The following is a 25,188-nucleotide window of genomic DNA, read 5'->3' as shown; positions in this document are numbered from 1 at the left end:
GATAGTGCTCTTGTCAAGGATACCAATCTTGGATCGATGCAAAGAATAGTTTATGAGCGAGAGGCTTTGTGAGTAGAGCAAGAGCATATCGCTGCTACTGCTGCGATTGTTGTTGCTGTGAGGGCATAGGCATTCCTTTCGTTCACCTTAAGTCTGTCATTCGTTCTCTTTAAGTCCGCCGACTGTTAGCATATCAACGAAGACTATCACGGTGAGGAAGATAAGGATTGGCCGCGGAGCCTCTTAGGAATTTGGCTACGGCGGCATTGGTCTGGTCGAAGGCAAGAGCGAAGCTCCGCTTTTCTCATTGCTCTGATATCATGAAGAAAATAATAGAATATAAGAACAATTTCCTTATATTGCAGCACGTGATATTATGGGTCGATTTTTCAATCCTATTGCAGCACGTGAAATAGGATTGAAAAATCGACCCATATTTTCTACGTGATTCGTGTGTGGCACAAAATTTTCTATCGGGCCTATTGAGTTGTGGGTTTCAGGAATAAACATTCTCGATGAAGATAAAGTTCATTTCTCATTGTGGAATCATAAATACCTAGCTTATTTTCTTCGTTACAAAATTATAAAAATTATTTTATATTTATTCTTCTAAATTTAAGTTTAATATATTATCTAAAAATTATATTTTCATTAGACTCAAGGTAGATATAAATCTCATTAATAAACTAATATTAAATGATGATATAGAATACAATACCAAGTGACAGACACCCTTCACCCATCTCCCTACGTATATAAATGTTCAAAGTAGATAAACATAAGCTTTATTCTCATTCAACAAGCTTTCTTCTCATCCATTATGATAATAAAACAATCGCATCTCATTTATAATAAGGAAGATAATTACGAGCTTTCTTTTTATCCATTACGATAAAAAAGATACTTACAAACTCTCTTTTCATCATCTAAGATATAAAAAGATATCTTTAACCCAATGCAAGAAACTCCTTTAGAACTACTCAAACCTATATTTTGAAATCTCGAATTGCTAACTTGAGTGTCGAATGGATCGAGTTAGGAAACCTCTCATAACCTTGATCTTTATGTAGATGACACCTTAGGAGCACAACGTTTCTACCTCAAAGATATTTCGGGCAATCTTACACATATGGGTCCAAACTACATCGGCCTGACCAAGATATCAATGATATTTTTTCTAACATTTTAGCATTAAAAGGAGAGTACGATGTCATATGAACGTCCGCCTATGAACCCTCTCGATAAATGGTTGGGCGAGGAGGCCCTTTCTGTATATAGATGCATCCACCTCAACTCAAAATGTCAATGTGATGTGATATGAGCATCTGTTAAACGACTTATGCCTCTTACTCCTAGAGGCAATCTCAGGCCATCTGCTCATCCTTTCTGAGGTGTTCCTGAACCTCACCCAGTAAGTGCAAACGTTAATGAGCATGATATAAGATGTTATTTTGAACCATCACTGATACCAATGGCCAATAGGAGACCCCAATAAGATAAAATAAGATAACAAAACGATACCATGCCTCTTATCCAACAAGCTATCTTTCTCGATGGCAGAGGCCAAGGACATCGACCATGATGACCTTCTCAACCACCATAGCCCATAAGCTAATGTCAACTAGAACTCTAGAAGCGATGGTGGCAAAAAGTCCATCACCCTCAACTAGCTCTTTAAGTGCGTTAGTGACTCTCACAACACCGATGTCGCCGAGAGCGATGGCTACACCTCCCCGGAGCACCTTGTTCTCAAGTTAGATGACTTTGCCTAGAGGTAATGTCGGCGACCACTTGGCCTTCTTCCTCTATCCCTTTCATCCTTGTCTTCACCAGTCTCTCGTACAATGTGAAGAAGCACTAAAAATCATGGTATGTAATTTTGAATGGTACCGCCCAGTATGGGCGGTACGTACCTATTCGACGGTATACCGAAACGTGGATCGCTCGCTACCGGACGGAACATGCTACAGTAGAGGAAGAAATATATAAAATCGCTTGGTATGCCCTGGTGTACCGCTCAATACATGGTATTGTACCTTACCGAGCCAACCTCGAAACACCGGTACGGTACGATATTGCATACCTTGCTAAAAACTATCACCACCACTTGGCCTGCTCGGCCACTATAGCCCTCGAGCTAATGCCAATGAATCTAGAGGCAATAGAAAGTCTATCACCCTTGGCCAGTTCTTCAAGCGTGTCAGCGATGTTGCCTAGAGTGATGGCTATGCCTCCCTGGAGCACCACGTCCTCGAGCTTAATGACTTCACCCTTAGAGGTGACATCGGCAACCACTTGGCCTTCCACCTCCATCATTTTCGTTCTCATCTTCACTGATCTCTTATACATTGTGAAGAAGTACTAGAAGTTATCGCTCTTACATAAGAACGACCTCGCCATCGACCCCATTGTCGGCCTTGGGCCATTAGAGGTGATCTCTAAGATCAAGATGCTATTGAATTCCATCTCTGGCGAGACAAGAGAAGAGGAGATATTTGTGGTGCTGGGGATGAATGCCTTTGATAAGTCCACCCTGATCGATGCCCTCATGAATTGCATCATGCGGAAGAGCCTACATGGTTCCATCACCCTCAATAGTGAGAAGCTCAAGGGGTAGCTTCTCGAGGTGATCTCTGCTTATATCACGTAGGATGACCTCCTATACCCCATACTCACCATGGAAGAAACCTTGATGTTCTTTGTGGAGGTCCAGCTACTACGGTCGAGCAAACTTGATCTATGTAAAAAGTCCACTGTGATAGAGGCACAAGGCCAATGTGCTTGAGGAAAACCCAACCCACTTAAAAAAATCTACAACATAGAAGACACATGGCCAACATGCCTACAACACAAGTTAGAAAAACTTAATCCATGTGAGGAAAAAATTCGTCATGACAAAGGTACAAGGCCAATGTACCTAAGATGCATGAGTTGGGAAAACTTGACTCATGTGAAGAAATCTGTCATGAAAGAGACATAAGGCTAATGTGCCTAAGACACATAAGTTAGAAAAACTCGACCCATATAAAAAAATCCACCATGATAGAGGCACAAAGTCAATGTGCTCAAGACGCATGAGTCAGGAAAACCCAACTCGCATAAGAAAAAATCCACTATGACGGAGATAGAAGGCCAATGTGTCTGAGATGTATAACTCATAAAAACCTAACTCGTGTGAGAAGAAATCCATTATCATAGAGATAGAAGGTGAATGTGCCTCAAATGCACGAGTTCAAAAAATCCAACCGGCATGAGAAGAAATCCGTCACGATGGAGACACAAGGCCAATATACCTAAAATATATGAGTCAGGAAAACTTGACCCACATTAGAAGAAATTTGTCATGGCGGAGACATAAGGCTAATGTGCCCAAGACGCATGAGTTGAGAAAACCCGACCCGCTTGAAAAAATTCTCTATACTGAGAGGCACATGGTCAATATGCTCAAGATGTATGAGTAGGGAAAACTCAACCTGTATAAAGAAATTTACTATAATAAAGGCATAGGATGAAATGTGTCAAAGACGCGTGAATCGGGAATACCCGACTTACGCCAATAGAAATCTGCTAAAGGCGAAACGTATCCAAGATATATGAGTTTGGAAAACATGACTCACGTGAAGAAATTTGCTACAACGGAGACACAAAGACAATATGCTAGAGATACATGAATTAGGAAAATCCGACCTATGTGAAGAAATTCGTTAGACGTAGGCATACAGTAAAATGTACTCGAAATGTGTGAACTAGGAAAACTCAACCTATGCTAGCAGAAATCTGCTATAGCGAAAGTATAGGGCGAAATGTATCCAAGATGTGTGAATAAAAAAACCTTAACCCATGATAGGAGATCTCAAATACTCCCATGATAAATGAACTAAATGAGGCGCTTTGAGCCCCCCATACAAGGATCTTAAAGCACCTCTTCAGGGGGATAAATGATAAGGAATACAATATCAGCTAATGCATGATTGCCAAGTGGGATCTGGGTCACTCTCCACCCATCTATTTATATGGATGAAGATTTAAAATAGACAAACATAAGCTTTCTTCTTATCCATTATCATAAGGAATGTAATCACAAACTTCCTTCTCATCCTTTATGACAAGGAACACAATCACAAGCTTTCTTCTCATTTATTATAGTGAGAAATGTAATCATAAACTCATTTCGCATCCTCTAAGATATAAGAAGAAATCTTAAACTTAATGCAAAGGGATTCCTTTAGAACTACTCGAACTCATAATTAGGGATATCAAATTATTAACTTAAGTGTCGGAGAGATCAAAACCTTTTTCGATCTTGATATTTGTGTATGTGATATCTCAAGATCATGATATTTTCACCTTAAAGATATTTCGAATAATCTTATGCATATGAGTTCGGACGATATCGGACTGATCAAGACATCAAAATTTTATAAAATAATTTTTTTTAAAAATATATATATTATATATTATCATCGTTATCATCACTACTCGTTTCACGTAAAGACATGGGTTCGGCCATCGAACTTTTCCACGTTTATCCATCATAAATGTCTAACACATTATTATTATTATTATTATTATTATTATTATTTTATTACTGTTTAACTTACATTTTAATCACAAACCTTTTTCTTTTACTGATATAGAACACCATGCACAGGTACAATTCGATACATATTTGACCGATCAGCTCCAAGCTTATTTTGTCCTCCACGAAAGAGACAAAGAAAGAATCAGCGAAGCAGGTAGGAACACGTCCCCGCCACCTCAGCAGCAGATATGGTTGGTTAATTTTTCCATGTGATTCGTGCGTGGCACATATTTGTCCATACAACTCTGGGGCCCACTTGGCTGGGGGTTTCATTCCTAAGTATTCTTGGGACTATCGTGGATGAACACAAAGTTCATTTATTATAGTGATTACAAAAATATAAATATCATATTTCATATTTATCCTTCTAAATTTAATTCTTTTTTCATACTCAAGTAGATACGAATGAACCTTACTAATAAATTATTGTTAAGTGTCGTTGCTTATATCATAATTAAGACTTGTTTCTTGCCGCTCTATATTGTTTTAGTACTTTTTTACTTCCTTGTAGACTCGACATAGAAAAATATATATCTAAGTTATATTCGTGCATATATATATAATGATAATTTTGCTTGAAAGTTATTATTATTATTATTAATATTTATTATAATACTTGTCAACATCAGTGCTCCCATAAGGTCATGTGTTTGTTCTACACACGGAAAACACGAGAAGTAAACCACGTCCAAGCTGATAAATGCCCAACACACCCATCCAAGCTGATAAATGAAATAATAATAATAATATCTTTCTTTTGAAGTTAAGCTCACATTTTTAATTCTAAACTGTTTTCTTTTTACTAATATAAAACATCATGCACAGGTAAAAATAGGCAAAATTTGATACATACATGAATGACGATCGCCGAGCTTATTTTGTCCTCCACGAGAGAAGGAACCAGTGAAGATGGTGCGAACACGTCACCACCACCTCGGCAGCAGGCATCTCAGCACTCAAGTTGGCCTTTATGAGCTGGATCTTGTGGTGTATGTGGAACGCGTTGAAGTCTATCCGTCCTCATGCTTCAAGCTTCCTGCAGCCATGGCCGCTCTCACCACTTGTGTCCCTCCCTCCGTCCACTTGTGTCATTCTTGTTATAATAGAAAATTAACATTAAGATTGACATTCCAACACGTAATCGACATCCTTACGTAATTTGGTGTTATAGAACGTTGACCAACGAGGATCTATACTACAAATTAAAATGTTTTATCTAATGTGAGAAAAGAAAATGTATATGCATTTTTTTGACCAGAAATAAAAAGAGGATATAATTTGGGAGATTTATTTATTTTTAAATGTTAATTCTTTTACAGTATTATATTTAATGGTATTGTGGGAATGGCGTTGAACTATTATTGGTTAGATGCCACGTTCCCTGTGATAGAGGGGCGGCGTGTTGCGGCTCGCGTGGAAATGATCGCCAACTCGCAAAACATCGCCCATCTCAAAACCTCGTTCCTCGCCCGGTGCCCCTCTCCTCGCCGCCCCGGCGACCGCTTCGCCCGCCAGTTCTTACCGGCAAGTATACTTCCGCGGCCCGCCGCGGCGCTCCGCCGCGACACCGACGCTGGGGATGGCGAGGTCCGGGGGATGGCGAAGCGGCGGGAGTTCTTGCTCTTGCCCTCGTTGGCCATGGCGGTGGGCTTCCTCCACTCGGTCGCCGCCGCCGCTGCCGCGGAGGAGAAGGCACCCGAACCGCTCCCCGCTGCCGCCTCTGCCCCCACTGTCGTAGACGCGGACAAAGGGAAGGAAAAGGAGAAGGAGAAGGAGGAGGAGGGGGAGCCGGAGATACTCTCTAGGGTTTATGACGCGACGGTAATTGGGGAGCCGCAGGCGGTGGGGAAGGACAAGAGGAGGGTGTGGGAGAAGCTGATGGGCGCTCGCGTCGTGTACTTGGGGGAGGCCGAGATGGTGCCAGATCGAGATGATAGGGTTCTTGAGCTGGAGATCGTCAAGAATCTTAGGAATCGATGTTTGGAGCAGCAGAAGACCGTATCTGTGGCCCTTGAGGCGTTCCCTATCGATCTCCAACAACAGCTTGATCAGTTCATGGATGGAAGGTTCGTCTTCTTTTCTCTTTTTCCTTCAGCTTGGAGAACTGGTGACCTTGTCCACTTTTTGTTACATTGTCTCTTGGAATAAGCATTATTTTCTCAATTTGGATAAGGTTAGAGTTACGAAAAGCTACAAGTTCTTCTTCTTTTAGATTGTTTTAGTTCGAAATTTTAGGATCATTTTTGCTTTTGAGTGCATGGATAAGTGCTGTTTTATTTTCTGATTTCTAGAACTGATATGCTTCATTCTAATTTTGAAGTTTCTTAAACATAATAATGTGCAACTCCATGTGAAAAATTAAAGAGCATCCTAATTCGAACTAAGGTTATTTTCTGATTTCTAGAACTGATATGCTTCATTCTAATTTTGAAGTTTCTTAAACATAATAATGTGCAACTCCATGTGAAAAGTTAAAGAGCATCCTAATTCGAACTAAGGTTATTTTCTGATTTCTAGAACTGATATGCTTCATTCTAATTTTGAAGTTTCTTAAACATAATACTGTGCAACTCCATGTGAAAAGTTAAAGAGCATCCTAATTCGATCCAAGGTTAAGCTACAAGGGGCCAACCTAGCCAAATTAATTGGGAGTAGCCCTAATTTTTTGCTTATTTAAACTCGATGCAGTATCAGGATTGGACCAGCTCATCTAGGGCCTTATTTGGCCAAGAAATGGGTGCTGGGTAGCACATGAATTACTGACTTGGCATGCGATCCCTTCTCCACCATGTGGATTAGCAGTTGTCAAGGATCTGACAAGATATGTAGAGCATATTTCGTATGCCAAAAAGAATCATGGCTCATGCAAAATGTCTGCATTAGTTCTTATGCAAGTCAAATTTGGACTATATCGGGTTTGGCTATTTATACTAGTCCTTGGGCCATTGGGTGAAGAAAAAAAAAGTCTATTTCATCTTTGTGCAACTCTAGAAGGCTTTTATTTATTTTAGTTATTTTGGATGGATTTTATTCTTATTTTTAGTAGTTATTTTAGTATTTTAGAAGAATTATGAGTTAATTTAATTTCCTGTACTTTCTGTTTTTATGTATATTGGTTCAAGAGAAGTATTGCCATCTTACTGGCTTCATCTTTACCCTTAAACTATGTATGTTATGATAATCTTTTTTGTTATGACTAAAATAGGGTTTCTTTAACCTTTTGTGGATCCTTTTTTGGGAATAATATCTGAAGAAATCAAGATGAAGACCTGAAACATCCATTTTAGGCTGGTACTAGTCTTAATATTCAACCCTTGCAGATGCAGTCAAATGTTAAACTTCCTGTGTATTCTGCAGCTGGACTAACAATCTGCAATAGACTTACAAGTGAGATTGGGTTAACCCTTAGGAAATGTGATAAGATCCTAGGGTTTTATCGTAGAAGAAAGAAGGGAAAAGGGATGATCACTTCGAGAGGATTAGCCTCCTTGATCACTTTGAGGGGATCGGTCTCCTAGGGTTAGTCAAAAGACTGAATAATATTTCATTTTCTGTTGAAAAGAAACGGTTACATCATTATTTATAAAGTTCCACCTAGAGTCCACCAGGACTTGGACTCTTAATAATAAATAAATATTAAATAAACCTCTATCCGACTCTAACTGAACTAAACAGACTAAATAAACATTATTTAAAAGCTCAGAAAATAAAATGATCCTAACAATTCCTCCCCCTTCAAATCAGCCTTGTCCCCAAGGCCGAGCAGCATCAAACTCAAGGAGTTTCTCTTTCAGCACTTCAGTCACAAGATATCTACGGCGCTTCACAACCCGTTAATCAAGTATGGTTTCCACTTCTTGATGGTGTAAGCAATAGGTCGGCCTTTCGGTGTTGTAGTCTTCTGAAAAACCCTCTCCATCCGATGGCTAGTGGCAGTTGTGATCTTTCTTCTACATCTTCCCTTTAGGATCACCTGCTTTCCATTAATAAAAAACTTCATGATTAGTTTAGAAAAATTCCACGAAACATCACCCAAGGTTGATAGTCATTCAATTCCAAGCACTACTTCGAAGTCTTCCAAGGGTAGCAAAAAGAAGTCCACAAGCAACTCTTGGCCCTGCTAAGTCAGCTTAATCTTTGAGCACTTGCTATCACAGGTTAAAATTCGTCCATCGACGACCTTTACTTCAAATTTGTTACAGTCTTTAATATGGTAAGCCAATTGGTCGGCAACCTTACTATCCATAAAATTATTAGTGCTACCAGTATCAATCAAACCTGTAACATGTTGATATTCCAAAGTTCCTCAAACTGACATATTTTGCGGGTTAGAGTAGCCGACTAATGCATGCATTGTATGTATGATAGGTCCAACATCATCATCAGAATCCATACCTTCATGATCGGAGTCCACAATGTTAACTTCCTGTTCCTCCCTAATTGGTTCAATTATTAGAAGTTGTCTTTGTTTACATTGGTGCTCCCTACTCCACTTTTCATCACAATGCCAGCACAAACCCTTCGTTGATCTTTCCTTGAGTTCTTCTCGGGTTAGCCTTCGGGTGTTAGGGTTCCGATTGGGAATAGATAGGACGGGTGGCTTGCTGATCATCTGTTTGTTGTCACTTCTGTTTCGATGATTTTCCCTATTGATTTTTTCCTCATGTAAACGTGCAAATGATATCGCTGCGATCATAGTACGGGGTTGACGAGCCTTAACTTCACTTCGAATATCTGGATTAAATCCTTCGATGAATGTACCCACCAGTTGTCGTTCAGACCAATCTCTGGTTTGATTTGACAATCGTTCAAACCTGCTCTGATGATTGATATTCCAATACTGTAGAAATCTGACGAATTTTAGCAAGCTGTCCATCAACATTCTCGTATTCAGATGGTCCAAAGCAAACAAGAAGCCTTCTCTTGAATTGCTCTCATAAGGGGACTCTATGGAAAGTTTCGTACCAATCATACCATTGGATTGCATCTCCATCTAGCTGGATTGAGGCTATTTCCACCTTGGATTCTTCTGGGGTTCTATAAAAACGAAAATTTTTTTTTGCCCTAGAGATCCAATTGGTCGGATCTCCATCTTCCCATCTTGGAAATTCCACCTTCATGCGCGGGTAGCTTGTGTCTTGTTCTTGGTTTTTTCTTGTGTCTTCAGATCGGTTCAATATAAGATTTGAACTTTCATCTTGTTGAAGTTTGTTGAAGCTCTCCAGTAGGATCTTTTCGAAATCATTAAGTGTTTCTTGCAGCCGGTTCTCAATTCTGATTTTCAATGCTTCGATTTGGGCTTTTACTGAGTTGTCGGTAGTCATTGCGTAACACTACAAATCTAAAATCTCAACTCCTGTTTCTGGTGTCGGGACTAGGGCATTAATCACTACCCTATTCGGTGCTGCTGTTGTGACGCAGTCGGTGGCAGCACTGTAGGAATGAAGGGTTGCTGCGAGGATGTAGGATGTAGCTGCGGTTGCTGCGTGGCGGGATCGCTGCTGCTGAGGGCTAGGAGGCAACAATGATGGTGTGGCTGGGGGCAGCGCCGTCGAGGGCTAATCGCTGTGGTGGTTGAGGATAAGGCTGCTGCGCGGATGGGAGGTAGCGTTGCCCTGTCTCTGTCGCATTGCGAAAGGAGGCGTTGGCGACGTCGAGGGATCGCGGGCGGTTGAGGAAACAACGACGGTTGTAGCGGTCGCTGTCGATGCCAACAACGAAGAGGGCACAACGGCGATCATAGTTGCCTTGTTTCAATCACCACGAGGAGGGAGGGTCGTACGGCTGCGGTTGAGACCTAAGGGGAGGCAGCGAGGGTCGCAGTTGGGAGGTGAGCGACGGTCATTGCTGACCGGGAAGTTATGGTGGCGATGGTGGCAACTAACACATGCATTAGTAGAGGGACCGGTGGCTGCGGCAGTAGAGGGTGCTCTGTTTCTATCTCACCACAGAAGGAGCCGCTGGTGATGCAGAAGGATCGCAAGCGGTTGAGGAGAAGGCTGGCAACGGTGGTGGCTCGGGTGGGAGGCGGCGGTGTTGTGAATGCCGGTGGAGAAAAGAATTGGTGGTAGCACGGCTGGGAACAAGGGCAATCGGTGAGTTGCCCTGTTTCGGTTGTCGCGAGGAGGGAGGGTCGAGCGGCTGTGGCTGCGGCTGAAGCTACGACCCAAGGGGAGGCAGCGATGGTGGTGTAGCTAGGGGCAGCGTCGCCGACGGTAGAAGCGATGAGGGGGTGGTCCGTTGGCTGGGAAACAGTGGCCTTGGCCCTTCTCGCTCGAGCGAGATGGGGTAGCGAGGAGGGAAGGTTGCTGGCCGGGGAGCAGCGGCGACGGTGGTCTAGCGGTCGGGAAGCAGCGACAGCGATGGAGAAGGAGGCAGCGAGGGTCGCAGTTGGGAGGCGGGTGGCGGTCGTCGCTGGCCGGGAAGTTGCGATGGTGGAGAGGGGAAACAGGGATGCATGGCTGCCGGCCTTTTCTTTTTTTTGGGATGATGATAACTGCAGCGAGAACGTCGAGGATTGCTGCTCTGATACCAAATGATAAGACCCTAGGGTTTTATCGTTGAAGAAAGAAGGAAAAAGGGATGATCACTTCGAGGGAATCGACCTCCTAGGGTTAGTCAAAAGACTGAATAATATTTCATTCTCTACCGAAAAGAAATGGTTACATCACTATTTATAGAGTTCCACCTAGAGTCCACCAGGACTTGGACTCTTAATAATAAATAAATATTAAATAAATCTCTATCCGATTCCAACTGAAGTAAACAAACTCAATAAACATTATTCAAAAGCTCAGATAATAAAAGGATCCTAACAAAATGCTCCATTCCTGGCCCTCTAGGTGTCCGTATGATTTTTATTACATTCTTGCCTATCACTCCATTCATCGACCAAGATGGCTCTTTCTTTGGTTTATCGTATGGCAATATGGCAGTTGCTGATATGGGATCTTGTTCATGGAAGTTTCACTACAAGGTGAATATGGAAGTGCTGTTTCTTTTTTTTCTTTTTCCTTTTCTTTCTCGCTAAGATACACTATTGTTGTCATGGGTCAAGCTAGACTTTATGACAAATTTTCCAAAACTTCATTATTTTCAACCTAGGCAGTATTGGATATAAGATTTACTTATCATATATTTGACCGCATTAGAATTATAATATTGTCCTATGGTAAATATACAAGTATATCCTCTTTTGTACCCTTTACGTAGGAAACTTGGTTGTGTCCCTGATTGTTGTCTTTGTCTAAGTGTTAATCAAACATCATTCTTCTACTAGATTCCTTGGGACTAACAACTTTACCTTCACCATGTTGCTATAGTTATTATTATGATATATGCTTAAAGCAAAACATAGACCAAACCCCTAGTCAAATAGAGTACTGAAAAGATGCCTTTCGATGTTAGGTAGTGACTCATTTTATCTCAAAATATAACCCACATCTTATGGAGACTTTTTAGTATTGTTATCTATCCACTCATATATCTAACATCTTTTGTAGGTCATGCAAAGGTCATATACTGGATCATCGGAATTCTTGTAGATGTTGTAGGATTATATAGGTCTCATCACCCACCAAACTATTTCCATTACATATGATGCTTGCCTCTGCAAGACTGGAGATTTGGAAAGGCACACAATAGGTTTTAACATGATCCTACACTCTACTGTTGTTGCTCTGATATATGAATATTATATTTGTCATGTCAAAGCTCAAAATAACATGGGTCCCTCAGGCAGGACTACTTAAAACATGCATTTTGGAGGTGGTTAAGTGGCTTATATACTATCTCAAGCTATAGTTCACCTTGGATGTGGTACCCCATTGGATATCATAATTACCGCACCTGAAGTCTTTTGATTTGCTTATTGTGTTTCTTTCCTCGTCAAATTCCTTTTGTTTCCCTTTCTAGTGTAGCATTCAGCCTTTTGTACAACTTCTTGTTCCTTTCTATTAATTCTACAAGGCATGTTAAGTTTGTGTGTACTTTTTTAGGAGCAACGCAATAATTTTTATTAACCATTTTGTCATCTCTTCATAGCTATTGCTGACTTATATTCATATGGTTCCTTATTTGTCAACCTATTAGTTGATTATCAAGTATAAATTGACCCAGGATCATTATTACTGTAGTAAAGTCTGATCTTTTACTATATTGTTTTAAATCTCATTCTCAGTTTATTTTCTCGTGCACTCTTATTGGAAAAGCTATATGTCATTGGCAGAATTGATGGAGGAAGCTTGAGGTCTTACACTTTTCATTGGCCATCTGAACGCTGGCAGGAGTATGAACCTCTTCTGAATTACTGCCGTGACAATGGAGTAAAGCTTGTTGCTTGTGGTACTCCACTGAAAGTAATTTACCCTTGCAATTGAAGATATCCATGTGCATAACATCAAAATGTGAACTTCTATGCTTAATGCCACTCTTCTCTCATCCATGCATGTCAATAGCTTTTCCGTATTAATCAAATAAATGGATACTTTTTTGCATGTAACCTTTCAATATGATGTTTTGAAAACTAGAGACATAACAGCATTAACTTATTCTGAATATAATATTATCTTGCATTTTTTTCATTTATATACTCACTTTGTCCACTTATGATTGGCACATCTCCACCATTTCAGTTCAAAATCCTTTTATTTTTACCCATTTTGGTTGCCAATGTGAAATCCAACATGTTTAGGTTCAGTTTCCATTGTTTGCCCATATTTCTTCAATTATTATAACTGGTACTCTAACTATAGGATTTGTACCTCACCAACATATGGTCCTGCTCCATGCGTCCACTCAGAATTTCACTATATTTTTTTTTTCAGGAATTATTTTTCCTTCCAACTTATATGCCTTTCTTTTCTTGTTTGTTTCTTTCTAGTTTCAAATTAATGATAACCTCATTTTTCTCATCATATTACAATGAACTGGAAGGAACATATGAATGCTTGGTTTCACTTGGGATTCTCCTTCACTTTTGCTGAGATTATAGACAGTGAGCTAAACTTTCTGTTTGAGATGTATACCTTTCCTCTTATTTGAACTTATCATCTTGCAGATATTATTGCTAGAATTAATTAACTGCCGAACTTTGTTAACTACTTTGTTGGTCTGTTTGCTTTATGGATATTAATTTTTACATATTCATAACCATCTGTTTGTGCATTTTTGGATCTGTCAAGAGAACATTCATTTTTTTCTGCTAAATTTGTTAGGTCCTAAGAACTGTTCAAGCTGAAGGAATCCGAGGCCTTTCTAAAGAAGAACGCAAGTTATATGCTCCTCCAGCTGGCTCAGGCTTCATCTCTGGCTTCACTTCTATCTCTGGCAGGTCACTGATAGACAGGATTTCTTCAGACCCATCTGTTCTCTTTGGTCCTAGTTCATACCTATCTGCACAGGCAAGAGTTGTTGATGAATATAATATGTCCCAGAGTATCATGAAAGCTGCAAGTGATGGCAGTTCAGCAGGCATGCTTGTAGTTATAACTGGTGCAAGCCATGTAATTTATGGATCAAGAGGAACAGGAATTCCTGCTAGAATATCAAAGAAACTGCAAAAGAAAAACCAAGCTATCATTCTACTTGATCCTGAGAGACAACAGATACGCAGAGAAGGTGAAGTTCCTATTGCTGATTTCTTGTGGTACTCTGCTGCTAAACCTTGCAGTAGAAATTGCTTCGACCGTGCCGAAATTGCTCGAGTAATGAATGCAGCTGGTCGAAGACGGGAAGCCCTACCTCAGGTAATTGATTACCATGTGTTACTATCCTTGGCTGTCAAATTGTTGTCCTATGATTTTTTAGTCACTGTAAGAAGCTAAATTTTGGATTTTGCCTACGAATATCAATTGTTTGAGCTTTGGTTTGTTGGCCCTGGACCTTGAGGCTCTTAATGAGGTCAAAGTAGTGATTTAAAAAGTGCTAGGTGCGAAGGTCCCAAAATGCCCTAAGTACTCTCGCCTAGGCACCCACTCGAGTGAAGCGAGGTACTCTGAAATATTAAAATATAAAAAATATATAATACAATTGATAAATATGATTATATAAATAAAATATGATATTAAATTGAAAAGATCTAAAATACCAAGTTACATTATCAATATTCTAATAATAAAAATATCAAAAGACTCAACAATAAATAGAGATTAGCCGTGCTAAAATCTAAATAAGGACTATTATATGGTAACAATAGTTAATAATCTATTGTTAACAGTATTTAATCCATAATTAACAGCAGTTAGAGGGAAGAAAAGAATTATTGATGGTGGAAAGTGGGGAAGGAGAGGGCGGTGGTGATGGAGGAGCTTTCAAACGACGATAGAGGAAACTGCGAACGACAGAAGCAGCGACGGAGGAAGCTACAGACATCAGTAGCAGTGATAGAGGAAGCTTTGGACGATAGTAGTGGCGATGGAGCTGCGGACGACAACAACAGCCACGAAGAAAGCTTTAAGCGGTGGACGACGACGTTGTGGGTGGAGGAAGCTTTATATGCGTTTGTCGGTGGTGAAGGAAGCTGCAATCCTCTCCCTCGACGGTGGAAGGAGTTGTACACGAAAGCAGTGGTGGCAGAGGGAACTGTGCACAAAAACTAGACTTATGAATCCGTCCGTTAGTGGCAGAGGAAGCGTTGGTCCTGTGCATTGGCGGTGGAGACAGCGACTGTGCATGAAGTAGGGTTTATGGGTCGGGGTTGCGACCCTGGCCGGGGGGGGGGTTGAAGGGATTTTGTGTACGTAGCTTTAATAAAGCTATTTAGGTTAGTTGGTTCAATCGTACCAACTAAGCTATTGTTCAATCGAACTAGACTATCAAGTTTGGTTCGGTTGCTTTGCTTTAATCGGGCGCTCGCTCGAGGTGCCTGGTGCCTGGGTTCAGGCAAGTGCCCAGGCGGCGCTTCACTAAAGCATACCGCCTGAGCAAACCTTGAGGCGCTCGAGCCTCGCCTCACCTCACTCGAGTGCCTAGGCGAGCGCTTGGGTGCCTATTTAAATTACTAGGACAAAGCCAACATAAATTTAACAACTTAGGTGCAAGCTTAGTCCAAGAATCCTTTTTGAGACTTAGGTTGAGAAATAAGGTTTAAGCCTCTTTTTATTTCATTAAAATACATAATGCTAATAGCTAAACTTTTAATCTTGTTTGTGCTGTTAGATTCAATTTATAACCAACATTTCCATGCCTTAAACTGGAGAGATAAAAAGGCATCAGATAGGTGTACGATAATGTGTGCATTATTAAAGAAACTCAGCTTATATATTTCAAGTCATGGTGAGATTCAAAATTTATTTATATGCATATATAACCGTCAAGCTATAAGTATTTGAACATATACCTTTAGGAAGTTTGTGTTTACATGTCTACCCTGTAAAACAGCATGTATTTGTAGCAAGACTCTCCCAGCACATCCTTTAGCAAACTTGAATGTACACTTTTCTTTTCCGCAAGGTCGGGAAAGGGCAAAACTCAATAAGACATTCAACTCTTGCTCCTTAATGTCTCTCAAACTTGTTGAACCACAGTTTCTTAGGATTGAGGCATTTATATAACTTTAGGAGATACATACACATCTACCCTCTATTTTATAGGGTGCAAATACAAATTTTCAAGGGAGATACAGGCAAATATCCACTATTTCAATCATATGCATGCATATATGAACTCTTGAGGACTGCATACACAAATACCCATCGGTATTATATATGTGATAAACCTAAAAATTTATTATCACCCCTTCAGCCAGGCAGAGGCCCAAGCCTGGCCAGTTTATTAATTGGATCGAGATGATCAATGCAATGAGACCACATTATTCAGTGTTCGCTCAACATTTTTGTGTAATGACTAGCCCTGTCCATAGTTATCCTACTGCTGACTTCTTTGTTCTTGGAGATGAATATTCTTTAAAACCTGATCTCCTGGACAGCTTTAGGTAGTTGATTTATTTTATTTATGTTTTCCGTGACGTAGCATTTGGGCAATACACTTTATTGCTGAATTCTCGACTTTCTTCTTTTAACAGGACCTTCAGACAGGATTGGATCTTGGAATAGTCTCGCCAGAGATACTGCAGAACTTTTTTGACCTCGAGAAGTATCCTTTAGTCTCAGAACTCATTCACAGATTCCAAGTAAAGGACATCTTCCCTCTCACGTTTTTATTTTTTACTCTGTAAGCCATGATGTGTTAAAGATCCATTAAATTACTGAGCATCTTAAGAGTTCCTAGTTCATATTTAAAAACAATGAGCTCAAAATTTGTTTGTGGTACTAGGCTACTAGCTACAGTAGCATATGAACAGAGTCAAGGAACATTGCTTTTGTTTGTGTGTGTATTGTTTGACTTGTCTTCATTCAATTAGTTTTCTCTTTCAGGGATTCCGGGAAAGACTTCTGGCAGATCCTAAATTTCTGCATAGGTTGGCCATAGAAGAGGCTATTTCTATAACAACAACTCTTTTAGCACAATATGAAAGACGTAAAGGACGTTTTCTTGAAGAAATTGATTATGTTTTAACAGACACAATCAGAGGTTCCGTTGTTGACTTCTTTACTGTGTGGCTTCCTGCCCCAACCCTTTCATTTCTAACTTATGCTGATGACAGTTCCTCTCTTGAGAGCTTTGAATTACTAAAGGGCCTTCTAGGATCAATTCCAGATAATGCCTTTCAGAAGAGTATTGTGGGTAAAGACTGGAATTCGATTCAAAGATTTGCATCGGTAATTGTTGGTGGTTTGAAACTCGCTGGTGTTGGATTTATCTCTAGTATTGGTGCTGGAATTGCATCAGATGTTCTGTATTTTGTTCGTGGAACTCTGAAACCTGCATTAACTGTAAATAGCAGACGTAAAAGATCTCCAATATTTAAATCAGCAATTGTATATGGATGCTTTCTCGGAACATCAGCAAACCTGCGGTATCAGGTTCTTAATTTGGCAGCTTTAGTTTGATAAAATCAGTTCATGTATGCATTAGTTAGCAGTTATGCATTCTAAATAGTTTCCAGAATCAATTAATGCTTCTTATCTTTCTCTCCTTCGTCCTGTTACCTGGACCCATCTCAAAGTAGTTAAACATGTTCTGACTCTTCCTAGTGCAAGAATATGCCTGCTGGTTGCTGCTTTAGTTGGCATATGCCAATTTATGCAATTGATTTGGCACTCTATCTTCAAGATATGTGGAATGTGCAGTGTAATAATGTCCATGGTTTTTGCTAGTCATAACTCGGTGATAACTATGCTAGTCATAACTTGGTGATGTCATCATTTAGTGTTTAATCATCAATTAAGAACTGTTGAAGGTAGAAATTCTTCTTCAAGACAATTGTCAGTCCTTATTGACAGTATTTCAGAGCATTCTTTGAGTTCATGTTACTGTACAACTACTTTCAAATCATCAACCTGAGAACCTAAATGTGCAGATAATCGCTGGAATAGTGGAGCACCGACTTTCAGATTATCTGTTATCTTACAACAGTGGACTGCTACTTGTAAATGCATTGTCTTTCACTGTCCGCACAATCAACTCATACTGGGGAACACAGGTTAGTAGAGTCTTAAATTCTGGATCTGTTCGTCTGGTGATATATTCTCTATTTGTTTTTGGCACACAAGAAACCTGTGATTATGATATACTAGGAGGGGGAATATGTTGTGCACTGTTTTTCTATTCATTTTATGGTATGCTATAAATGGGACTAGCATAGACAGGCCAGCACACACCAAAGAATATTAAGAATTTTAATATTTTAAGAATCAATGCCCAGTTGAAGTAGTGCACACCAAGTGGTAACATGAAATTCTAAAGCATGGTCCATATTTACACTCTAATTTGATTTTGAATATATTTACCACCAAGTTAATGCCAGAAATAACTAAAGATGCTCAATTTATGAAATTAGATTGAAAAGGCAAGGGATAAATTTTTTTGATGAAGTTGCAATGAATTTGGAAGAATTCCCATCAGAGACAAAGAAGGAAGATAATCATAGTTACCTAATCTAAAATATCGTTTCTTTATTAAAAACTCATTGTGCTATACACATCTCAGTCATGCAGGATTTTATTAGATAGACTACTTAAAAACAATTCAACTGCTATCAGGGCTATGGACATCCAATTGACTTTTTAAAGATTGGATTGAAATCTTATCTTATCAATTCTTATCTAGCAAGAGATAAATCTTAAAAGTAGTGATAATATATGATGTTTCAACACTAGAGTGTGCTGTCATTATTAGGACATCAAAACATGGATGAAAACAGTCTATAAGTCTCAGAAAAAAAATAAAAATCTATTTAGACATGTTGAAAATAAAAAAAAAACTCTTTTTTTAAGATTAGACATCACTCTGCAAGTGTCCTCTTATGTTCTGCAGTTTCTTGAGGTAGTTCTTTGGAGATTCTGTTCTTTTAGAAATTTATCCCATTGTCTGCTCATTCTTTTATTGCTGAGGCCAACAGTACAATAATATTGGTTCTCTAATTGAGATAATCAGAGTTTTCAATAGGCTAGAGATAAGCAACTTTGTTCTGTTTCTTAATGAATTTGCTGTGAGCTTTTACTTACTATTAGCTAACCTTTTGCTTTAGATCACCAAACCCCAGCATCATTACAAATTTATAGATATTTTGCTTTTATGACCAAATACATGCAATGCTACATTAGTTATACAGTGTACAGGTTGGCAACTCTTTAAGCTGAATTACTTGGGTTGCATTAACCTCCACAATCAGGCAAATAGGCCTGCTAAACGTGAATGTTGACTTTTAATTGACAGGGAAACTTGGTTTCAACAACACATGCTAAGCAGATGTCACGTGAAGAAAATTATTCTGCTGATTTTTTTCTCAGTTTTCCAAGTTTTGATTAATGTTGTCGTTCTGGTTATATGAATCGGAAAGCTTATGCAGCAGTGCTAGTATTATCTCATCTTCACCTGATTTACTTGCTTTCTATTTGCAGCAATGGGTCGATCTTGCACGATTTACTGGATTACAGACACATAACAAAGAAGCTGTACCTGATCAGGTTGTAGATACACCTGATATCCCACTCTTAGAATGCAGCTCTGACAAGGTAAACGAGGTTGATGAAAGCAACAATCAGTCAGGTGACACCCCTACATAATGTCTGATCAGTAATGCATCCCCTTCGCCGCAAAGCGCAATCAGACAACTTGGAGGTTTAAAATCATCATTGACCTATACAATATGCAGTATTTTTGGTAATCAAAGCAAAATTATTTGGGCCTTCTTTCTTGAGATCTAAAAATTTGCAATTCTGGCCTGTTTGATCTGTCTAGAGTTTTGGGCACCCTCCACTAATGGAAATATTCTATTCTTCAATCCAAAAAGACTTTTTGCCCAAGACTAAGATGACAAGATCTTGGAACTCTGCTGCTTTATGCTTGATTATGTTCCTGCACAAAGTTTAATATTCAGTGAGGTGGGCATGCAAATTATAATTTTTTACCTACTGAAGCTTCATACCCATTATCTTAAATTGGTGTGGTCACTGATCAATCTCCTATACCTACATCATTGGTCAAGCAAAAGTGAAGCATTATTTTAATAATGGTCTGTTTTTTACCTCTTTAATACTAAAGGTGCATGTTAAAGGGGAGAGTTTTTTGTTTTATGATCCAATAGTTTCGTACCTGAATAATTTTATGTAAAATCTTTGTAATTTTACATTGTTGTTGCAATTGTTTTCTTTTTTCCTTTTTTGTTTTATGGTATAATAGTTTCGTACCTGAATAATTTTATGTAAAATCTTTCTAAGTTTACATTGTTGTTGCAATTGTTTTCTTTTTCCTTTTTTGTTTCATGATCTGTTTTTTAATAATGGTCTGTTTTTAATAATGGTCTGTTGCAAAAGTGAAGCATTATTTTAATAATGGTCTGTTTTTTACCTCTTTAGTACTAAAGGTGCATGTTAAAGTGGAGAGTTTTTTGTTTTATGATCCAATAGTTTTGTACCTGAAAAATTTTATGTAAAATCTTTGAAATTTTACATTGTTGTTGCAATTGTTTTCTTTTTCCTTTTTTGTTTTATGGTCTAATAGTTTCGTACCTGAATAATTTTATGTAAAATCTTTGTAATTTTACATTGTTGTTGCAGTTGTTTCTTTGTGACAGATGAATCACTCATGAAGCATACTTGGTATTTACCCTTGTTACATGTATAACCAACCAATAATCCCGTTTCTAAGTTTCCGTAAGCCACCTGTTATTTTTCGCCTTGTGCATATTTTTTCGCTGAAAAGAACCCTGCTTTTCACATAAAAAAAAAATCTTTGCCCTCTGACCATATAATTATTTTTTCTTGTTAATGGAGCAATTTATCAACTTTATATTTATTTGACCTTCTTCAGAATATTTTTTTGCTATCCTCCGTAGTTTTCTTTTGAATACAGCTTTTTTTTTTTTTTTTTTACCGAAGAAACACATGCATGTTGTTATCAGAACTGCTGCAGTGGTTTCCTACAAGCTGAGAACAAAAGGTTTTGAAGTTATGATCTTTAAACTTTATTTAAGCTGCAGTAATTTAGTCGCCAATGTGGTCTCGTTTCTTCACTGTAAAATGTTTGATGATCCCTTTTTTCCGTGCGGTTAGAAATTTTCTTGTTCTTCTCAAATATTTGTTACTTCAATGTTGGCGTGAGAAATCTGAGTTGTTACGTGATAGATATGGTGAGTTTGACTACAATGGAAATGAAACAACTGTAGCTTTTCATGTATAACATAGTCTTCTCGAGCATTACTTTTCTAAAACAACAAATATTTTTTTGATTTATTGGAATTTATTGGGCACATTTTGCCGACGGGATTAGGTTATCAATGACGAGATTCTCGCCGACACTGGTGGGATTCATATCTGTATTGGTGAATCTAGTAATTAATTATACTGTCCTCTGATTGTGGATTCAACCAGAGATTATTTATGTTTTCAATTCGATTCATGATGACACCAAGAAAATAGTTCATGGCTCTTTATAACCTGCATGATTCTTGTACACAGTTATCTTGACATTAGATCTGGTCATCGATTGAACCAATGAATAAACTAATAGAATCATAGATTTGATAAATTTTAATAGATAAAGTATAATCATATATTATAATAAAAAATAAATAAGAGGATAATAGTTAAAGAGAATGATAGACACTAATAAAATAATACAAATATGAGAAAGGAGTTGATTACGCTTGTAATAATTTAAATATATTCGATAACAAATAAAAAAATTAAGAATATACAATTCATGTTTTGAAATTGTGGATAGTAATTTTTGAAAACACCTAAGAAGATGATAGTAAGCCACACTAATTATAATAGCCTCTTTTTTTTTTCGAGTAATCTCAATAGATTGTTTTAATATAATAAAGTGCTCATATTTTTGCTAAGAGTATATAGGTAAATTGTATTTGTTTATTGTACGATACATAATAAACTTAACATAATTATCTCGACAAAGGCTTGTTAGGTCAAGCGACAAACTTTTTTTACCTCCGACTCTATTCGTGTATCCTAAATCACTAATCGAAAACAATCTATCTCATTCTCATTTAAATTGGACACTAAAATTTTGATATATATATTTTATTAAATTTATTAGAATTATATTATATTTTTTCTATATAACCCATCCTTTTTTCTATATAACCCATCCTTTTTTTCATTAATACATCATTTTTTTCTTTTCTAAACATGAGAGGAGGATAAGGAGATGGATCGTAAAAAAATATATCGGATGAGAGTGCAATCATATCTTTAATATTTTATCATATCAACAAAGATATGGATGAATCTATTTATGAGATACTAATCAAATAAAAGAAAAGATCAAGAAAACTCATTTTTGTTACATTTGTAGGAATTATATCATATCTTTTATGTATAACCCATTCTTTTTGACATCAATTCAGTTTTCCTCTTCTGGACACATGGGAGGAGGAAGAGGAGATGGGAGTGTAAAAAGGTTAGATGGGCTGAAAGTTCAACAGTATCTTTATATTTTATCATATCAACTAAGATATGGACGAATCAATTTAATATCCTCAAACTAATAACGTCACTATTCAACCTCTGAATGGGATGGTCCACCTCGAGCAAAGGCATTTAGAGTGTTTGATGAAACCTCTTCGATCGAAAGCATCTTCATGCACTTAATGCACTTGCCTTGACCACAAGTATCCACAGCCTCCAATGCCATCTTCTTAGCTAAAATATCTTTTTGTGTTCTTACCGACCAAAAGTATTTTTATCTTCTCAGCTAAAAGTATGCGCTACTCGACCAAAAGTGTCCTCATGCAAAAACAACTAAAGGAACTTGATGTGGTTTTCTTGATGAAAACATCTTCATGCACTTGATGTAACTTATCATGCTACATACAATAACATCGGGAGGGCTACAAGCAAACTTCTTTGACCATGACATGTTCATGTATATATATAATAAATCAGACAATAACATATACCGTACTCGATATATTTATTTTAGATAAAAATATTTAAAATATATGTTGTAACCTTCTTGATCAAAATATTCTTTTGTGTTTGATATGTTACGTTTTATTTATACAGGAGAAAGAATTTTTTTTTTGATGATATTTTCTTATATACGATGTAACTCCATGTGAATTCCAAATTATCAAATTGAATATAAATTATTCTTATAAAGGCGGCATGTCCGCATCGATTTAATGATTGCCAACAGCACGCTCATGGAGACCAAAGTCCAAAGTAGACAGGGACCCACAGCCACCCACAGCGAAAAGGCAAGCGGGGCCCACGCTCCCTGCACTCTCCACTGCCATTTGCTCTTACGCCCGCAGGTGTTCGCCCACGAAATCTGTGCCCACTGCCTCCCTACATTATTGCGCTTCTCAAAAAGCCAACCAAGAAGCTTCCAAATCCTCTTCCCAATACCTCTCTCCACCCTAATCCCACTCTCACATTTCCCCATAACTCATCCCTCTCCTCCGCCTTCTCATTGCAGTAACTCCCGTATGGGCCTCCGCTGTGTCTTCTTCCTCCTCTTTGCCTTCCTCCCTCGTGTCTTCTCTGCGTTAAGTTTCCCTGTCGGCGGCCGAGTCACCATCCCGGTTCCCTCCGCGTACCAGCCGGGCTTCGTGGGAAGAGCCTTCGTCCTCGCGGCCGGGAACGCTCCCCCGGACTTCAGGGCGGCGCTGAGCGTCGAGGCCATCGCGGGCGCCGGCTACTCCTGCTCCGTTGTCGTTCTCCTCGGGGACGTCAAGGTGTGGGCTTCCGACCATGTTGCCAAGTTCATTCCCGCCGGCAGATGCGTCCTCGAACTGACCCCTGACGGCGACCTGCAACTGATGGACCGCGCCGGTCGAATCGGGTGGCGTTCGGGCACCTCCGGGCTTGGCGTGAAGGTGATATCTATATCGTGATCTCTGGTTCCAGTTTCTTGGTCCTCATTCTAACCCACCCCTTGCGTGTGAAACAGAGTCTCCTCCTCAAAAAGAACACAGGCAACCTCGTCCTTGCCGACGCACGGAACGAAACCAGATGGCAGAGCTTCGAGCATCCGACGAACACAATGCTGTGGGGGCAGCGACTTAACGCGTCCTCTCGGCTGACTTCTTTCCCGGTCAATTCCTCATCATTCTACTCCTTGGAAGTCCACAAGGATAAGCTCGTGGCCTACCTGAACTGGAGAGGCGAGAGGTACTCGTACTGGGAGCTCCAGCCTCGAGCAGGCAGGAGCATTGCGTATACCAGAGTGGGCTCGACAGGGCTGAAGGTGTTCGACGTGAACTCGTGGAAGATCGCTCAAATCCTGGCAATGAAGTCCGGGGCAGTCAGATTCTTAGCCTTGGGGAGCAAAGGCAACCTGGGGCTCTACTACTACTCGGCAAGCCATGGCAAGTTTGAGCCGTCGTGTCGCGCACTCGAGTTGTGCGATCTTCCTCTTCCCTGTGGACCATACGGGATATGCTCTTCCACCAACACCTGCGCGTATCTGCAACTCTCAGGGATGGAGTACAGCACCAGCTTCTGTGGGTTGTCGAGCTCGGAGGTGGAGATGGTGGAGTTGCGGAGCGTCGTCACCGTGCTAAGAACTTCATCATCGGCGTCCAATGTTAGCAAGGAGGAATGCTTGGCCTCTTGCTTGGAAGACTGCTCGTGTGCCGCGGCCCTGCACACGAACGGCCATGGCGTCGGCACGGGAGAGTGGTGTTCACGGTACGCGTTGGTCGGCGGTGCTCGAGAAGTCGAGGTGGGGGCGACTGAGTCCAGCTACTGGATAAAGGTCGCAAGGAAAGGAAGCGCACGCCATGAGACTTCCGCTAGTCTGGTGACGAAGGTTCTCATCGTGGGCGGGGTGGTGGACGCGGTGGCGCTGTGTGTAATTCTGGGAGGACTTGTGTACTATTTCTTTAAAATTCGTAAAAGATCAGTAGATTCGGGAACTAATAACAGCTGATCACTGCAACATTTTTCTGATCTGCTTCTATTGGGCTAACATTTTCCATAATTTTGAAGAAAAAATCATTTGAATTGATGGCATAAAATGTTTTGTTTAACAAATCATTTGAATTTTCGTGCAGATCAAAGATGAAGTATATTTCTGGG

The 25,188-nt window shown here is 39.5% G+C and overlaps 2 protein-coding genes across 3 annotated transcripts; both read left to right on the top strand.

Annotated features, from left to right (window-relative positions):
* Nucleotides 1–5,911: 5,911 nt before the first annotated feature.
* On the top strand, nucleotides 5,912–20,368 carry LOC103973913 (protein RETICULATA-RELATED 5, chloroplastic). Of its 2 annotated transcripts, XM_009388585.3 has the most exons (7): nucleotides 5,912–6,648; nucleotides 12,810–12,939; nucleotides 13,798–14,328; nucleotides 16,605–16,712; nucleotides 16,957–17,505; nucleotides 18,003–18,125; nucleotides 19,546–20,368. In XM_009388585.3, exons 1-7 carry the CDS (start codon nucleotides 5,927–5,929, stop codon nucleotides 19,708–19,710), a joined length of 2,328 nt encoding a protein of 775 aa, XP_009386860.3. In that variant the 5' UTR covers nucleotides 5,912–5,926; the 3' UTR covers nucleotides 19,711–20,368. The 2 variants fall into 2 exon arrangements, with proteins under 2 accessions (XP_009386860.3, XP_009386861.3); XM_009388586.3 differs by lacking the exon at nucleotides 19,546–20,368 and having other exon boundaries at nucleotides 16,957–17,498.
* Nucleotides 20,369–23,363: 2,995 nt separating this feature from the next.
* On the top strand, nucleotides 23,364–25,127 carry LOC103973914 (PAN domain-containing protein At5g03700). The gene is made up of 2 exons (XM_009388588.3): nucleotides 23,364–23,984; nucleotides 24,059–25,127. Exons 1-2 carry the CDS (start codon nucleotides 23,595–23,597, stop codon nucleotides 25,037–25,039), a joined length of 1,371 nt encoding a protein of 456 aa, XP_009386863.2. The 5' UTR covers nucleotides 23,364–23,594; the 3' UTR covers nucleotides 25,040–25,127.
* Nucleotides 25,128–25,188: the final 61 nt, after the last annotated feature.

Source organism: Musa acuminata, chromosome BXJ3-1 (assembly GCF_036884655.1).
Source record: "Musa acuminata AAA Group cultivar baxijiao chromosome BXJ3-1, Cavendish_Baxijiao_AAA, whole genome shotgun sequence".
In the NCBI taxonomy this organism is placed as follows: Eukaryota; Viridiplantae; Streptophyta; class Magnoliopsida; order Zingiberales; family Musaceae; genus Musa; species Musa acuminata.
Note: the sequence above shows the minus strand (reverse complement) of the source record. Positions and strands in the feature narration are given on the sequence as shown.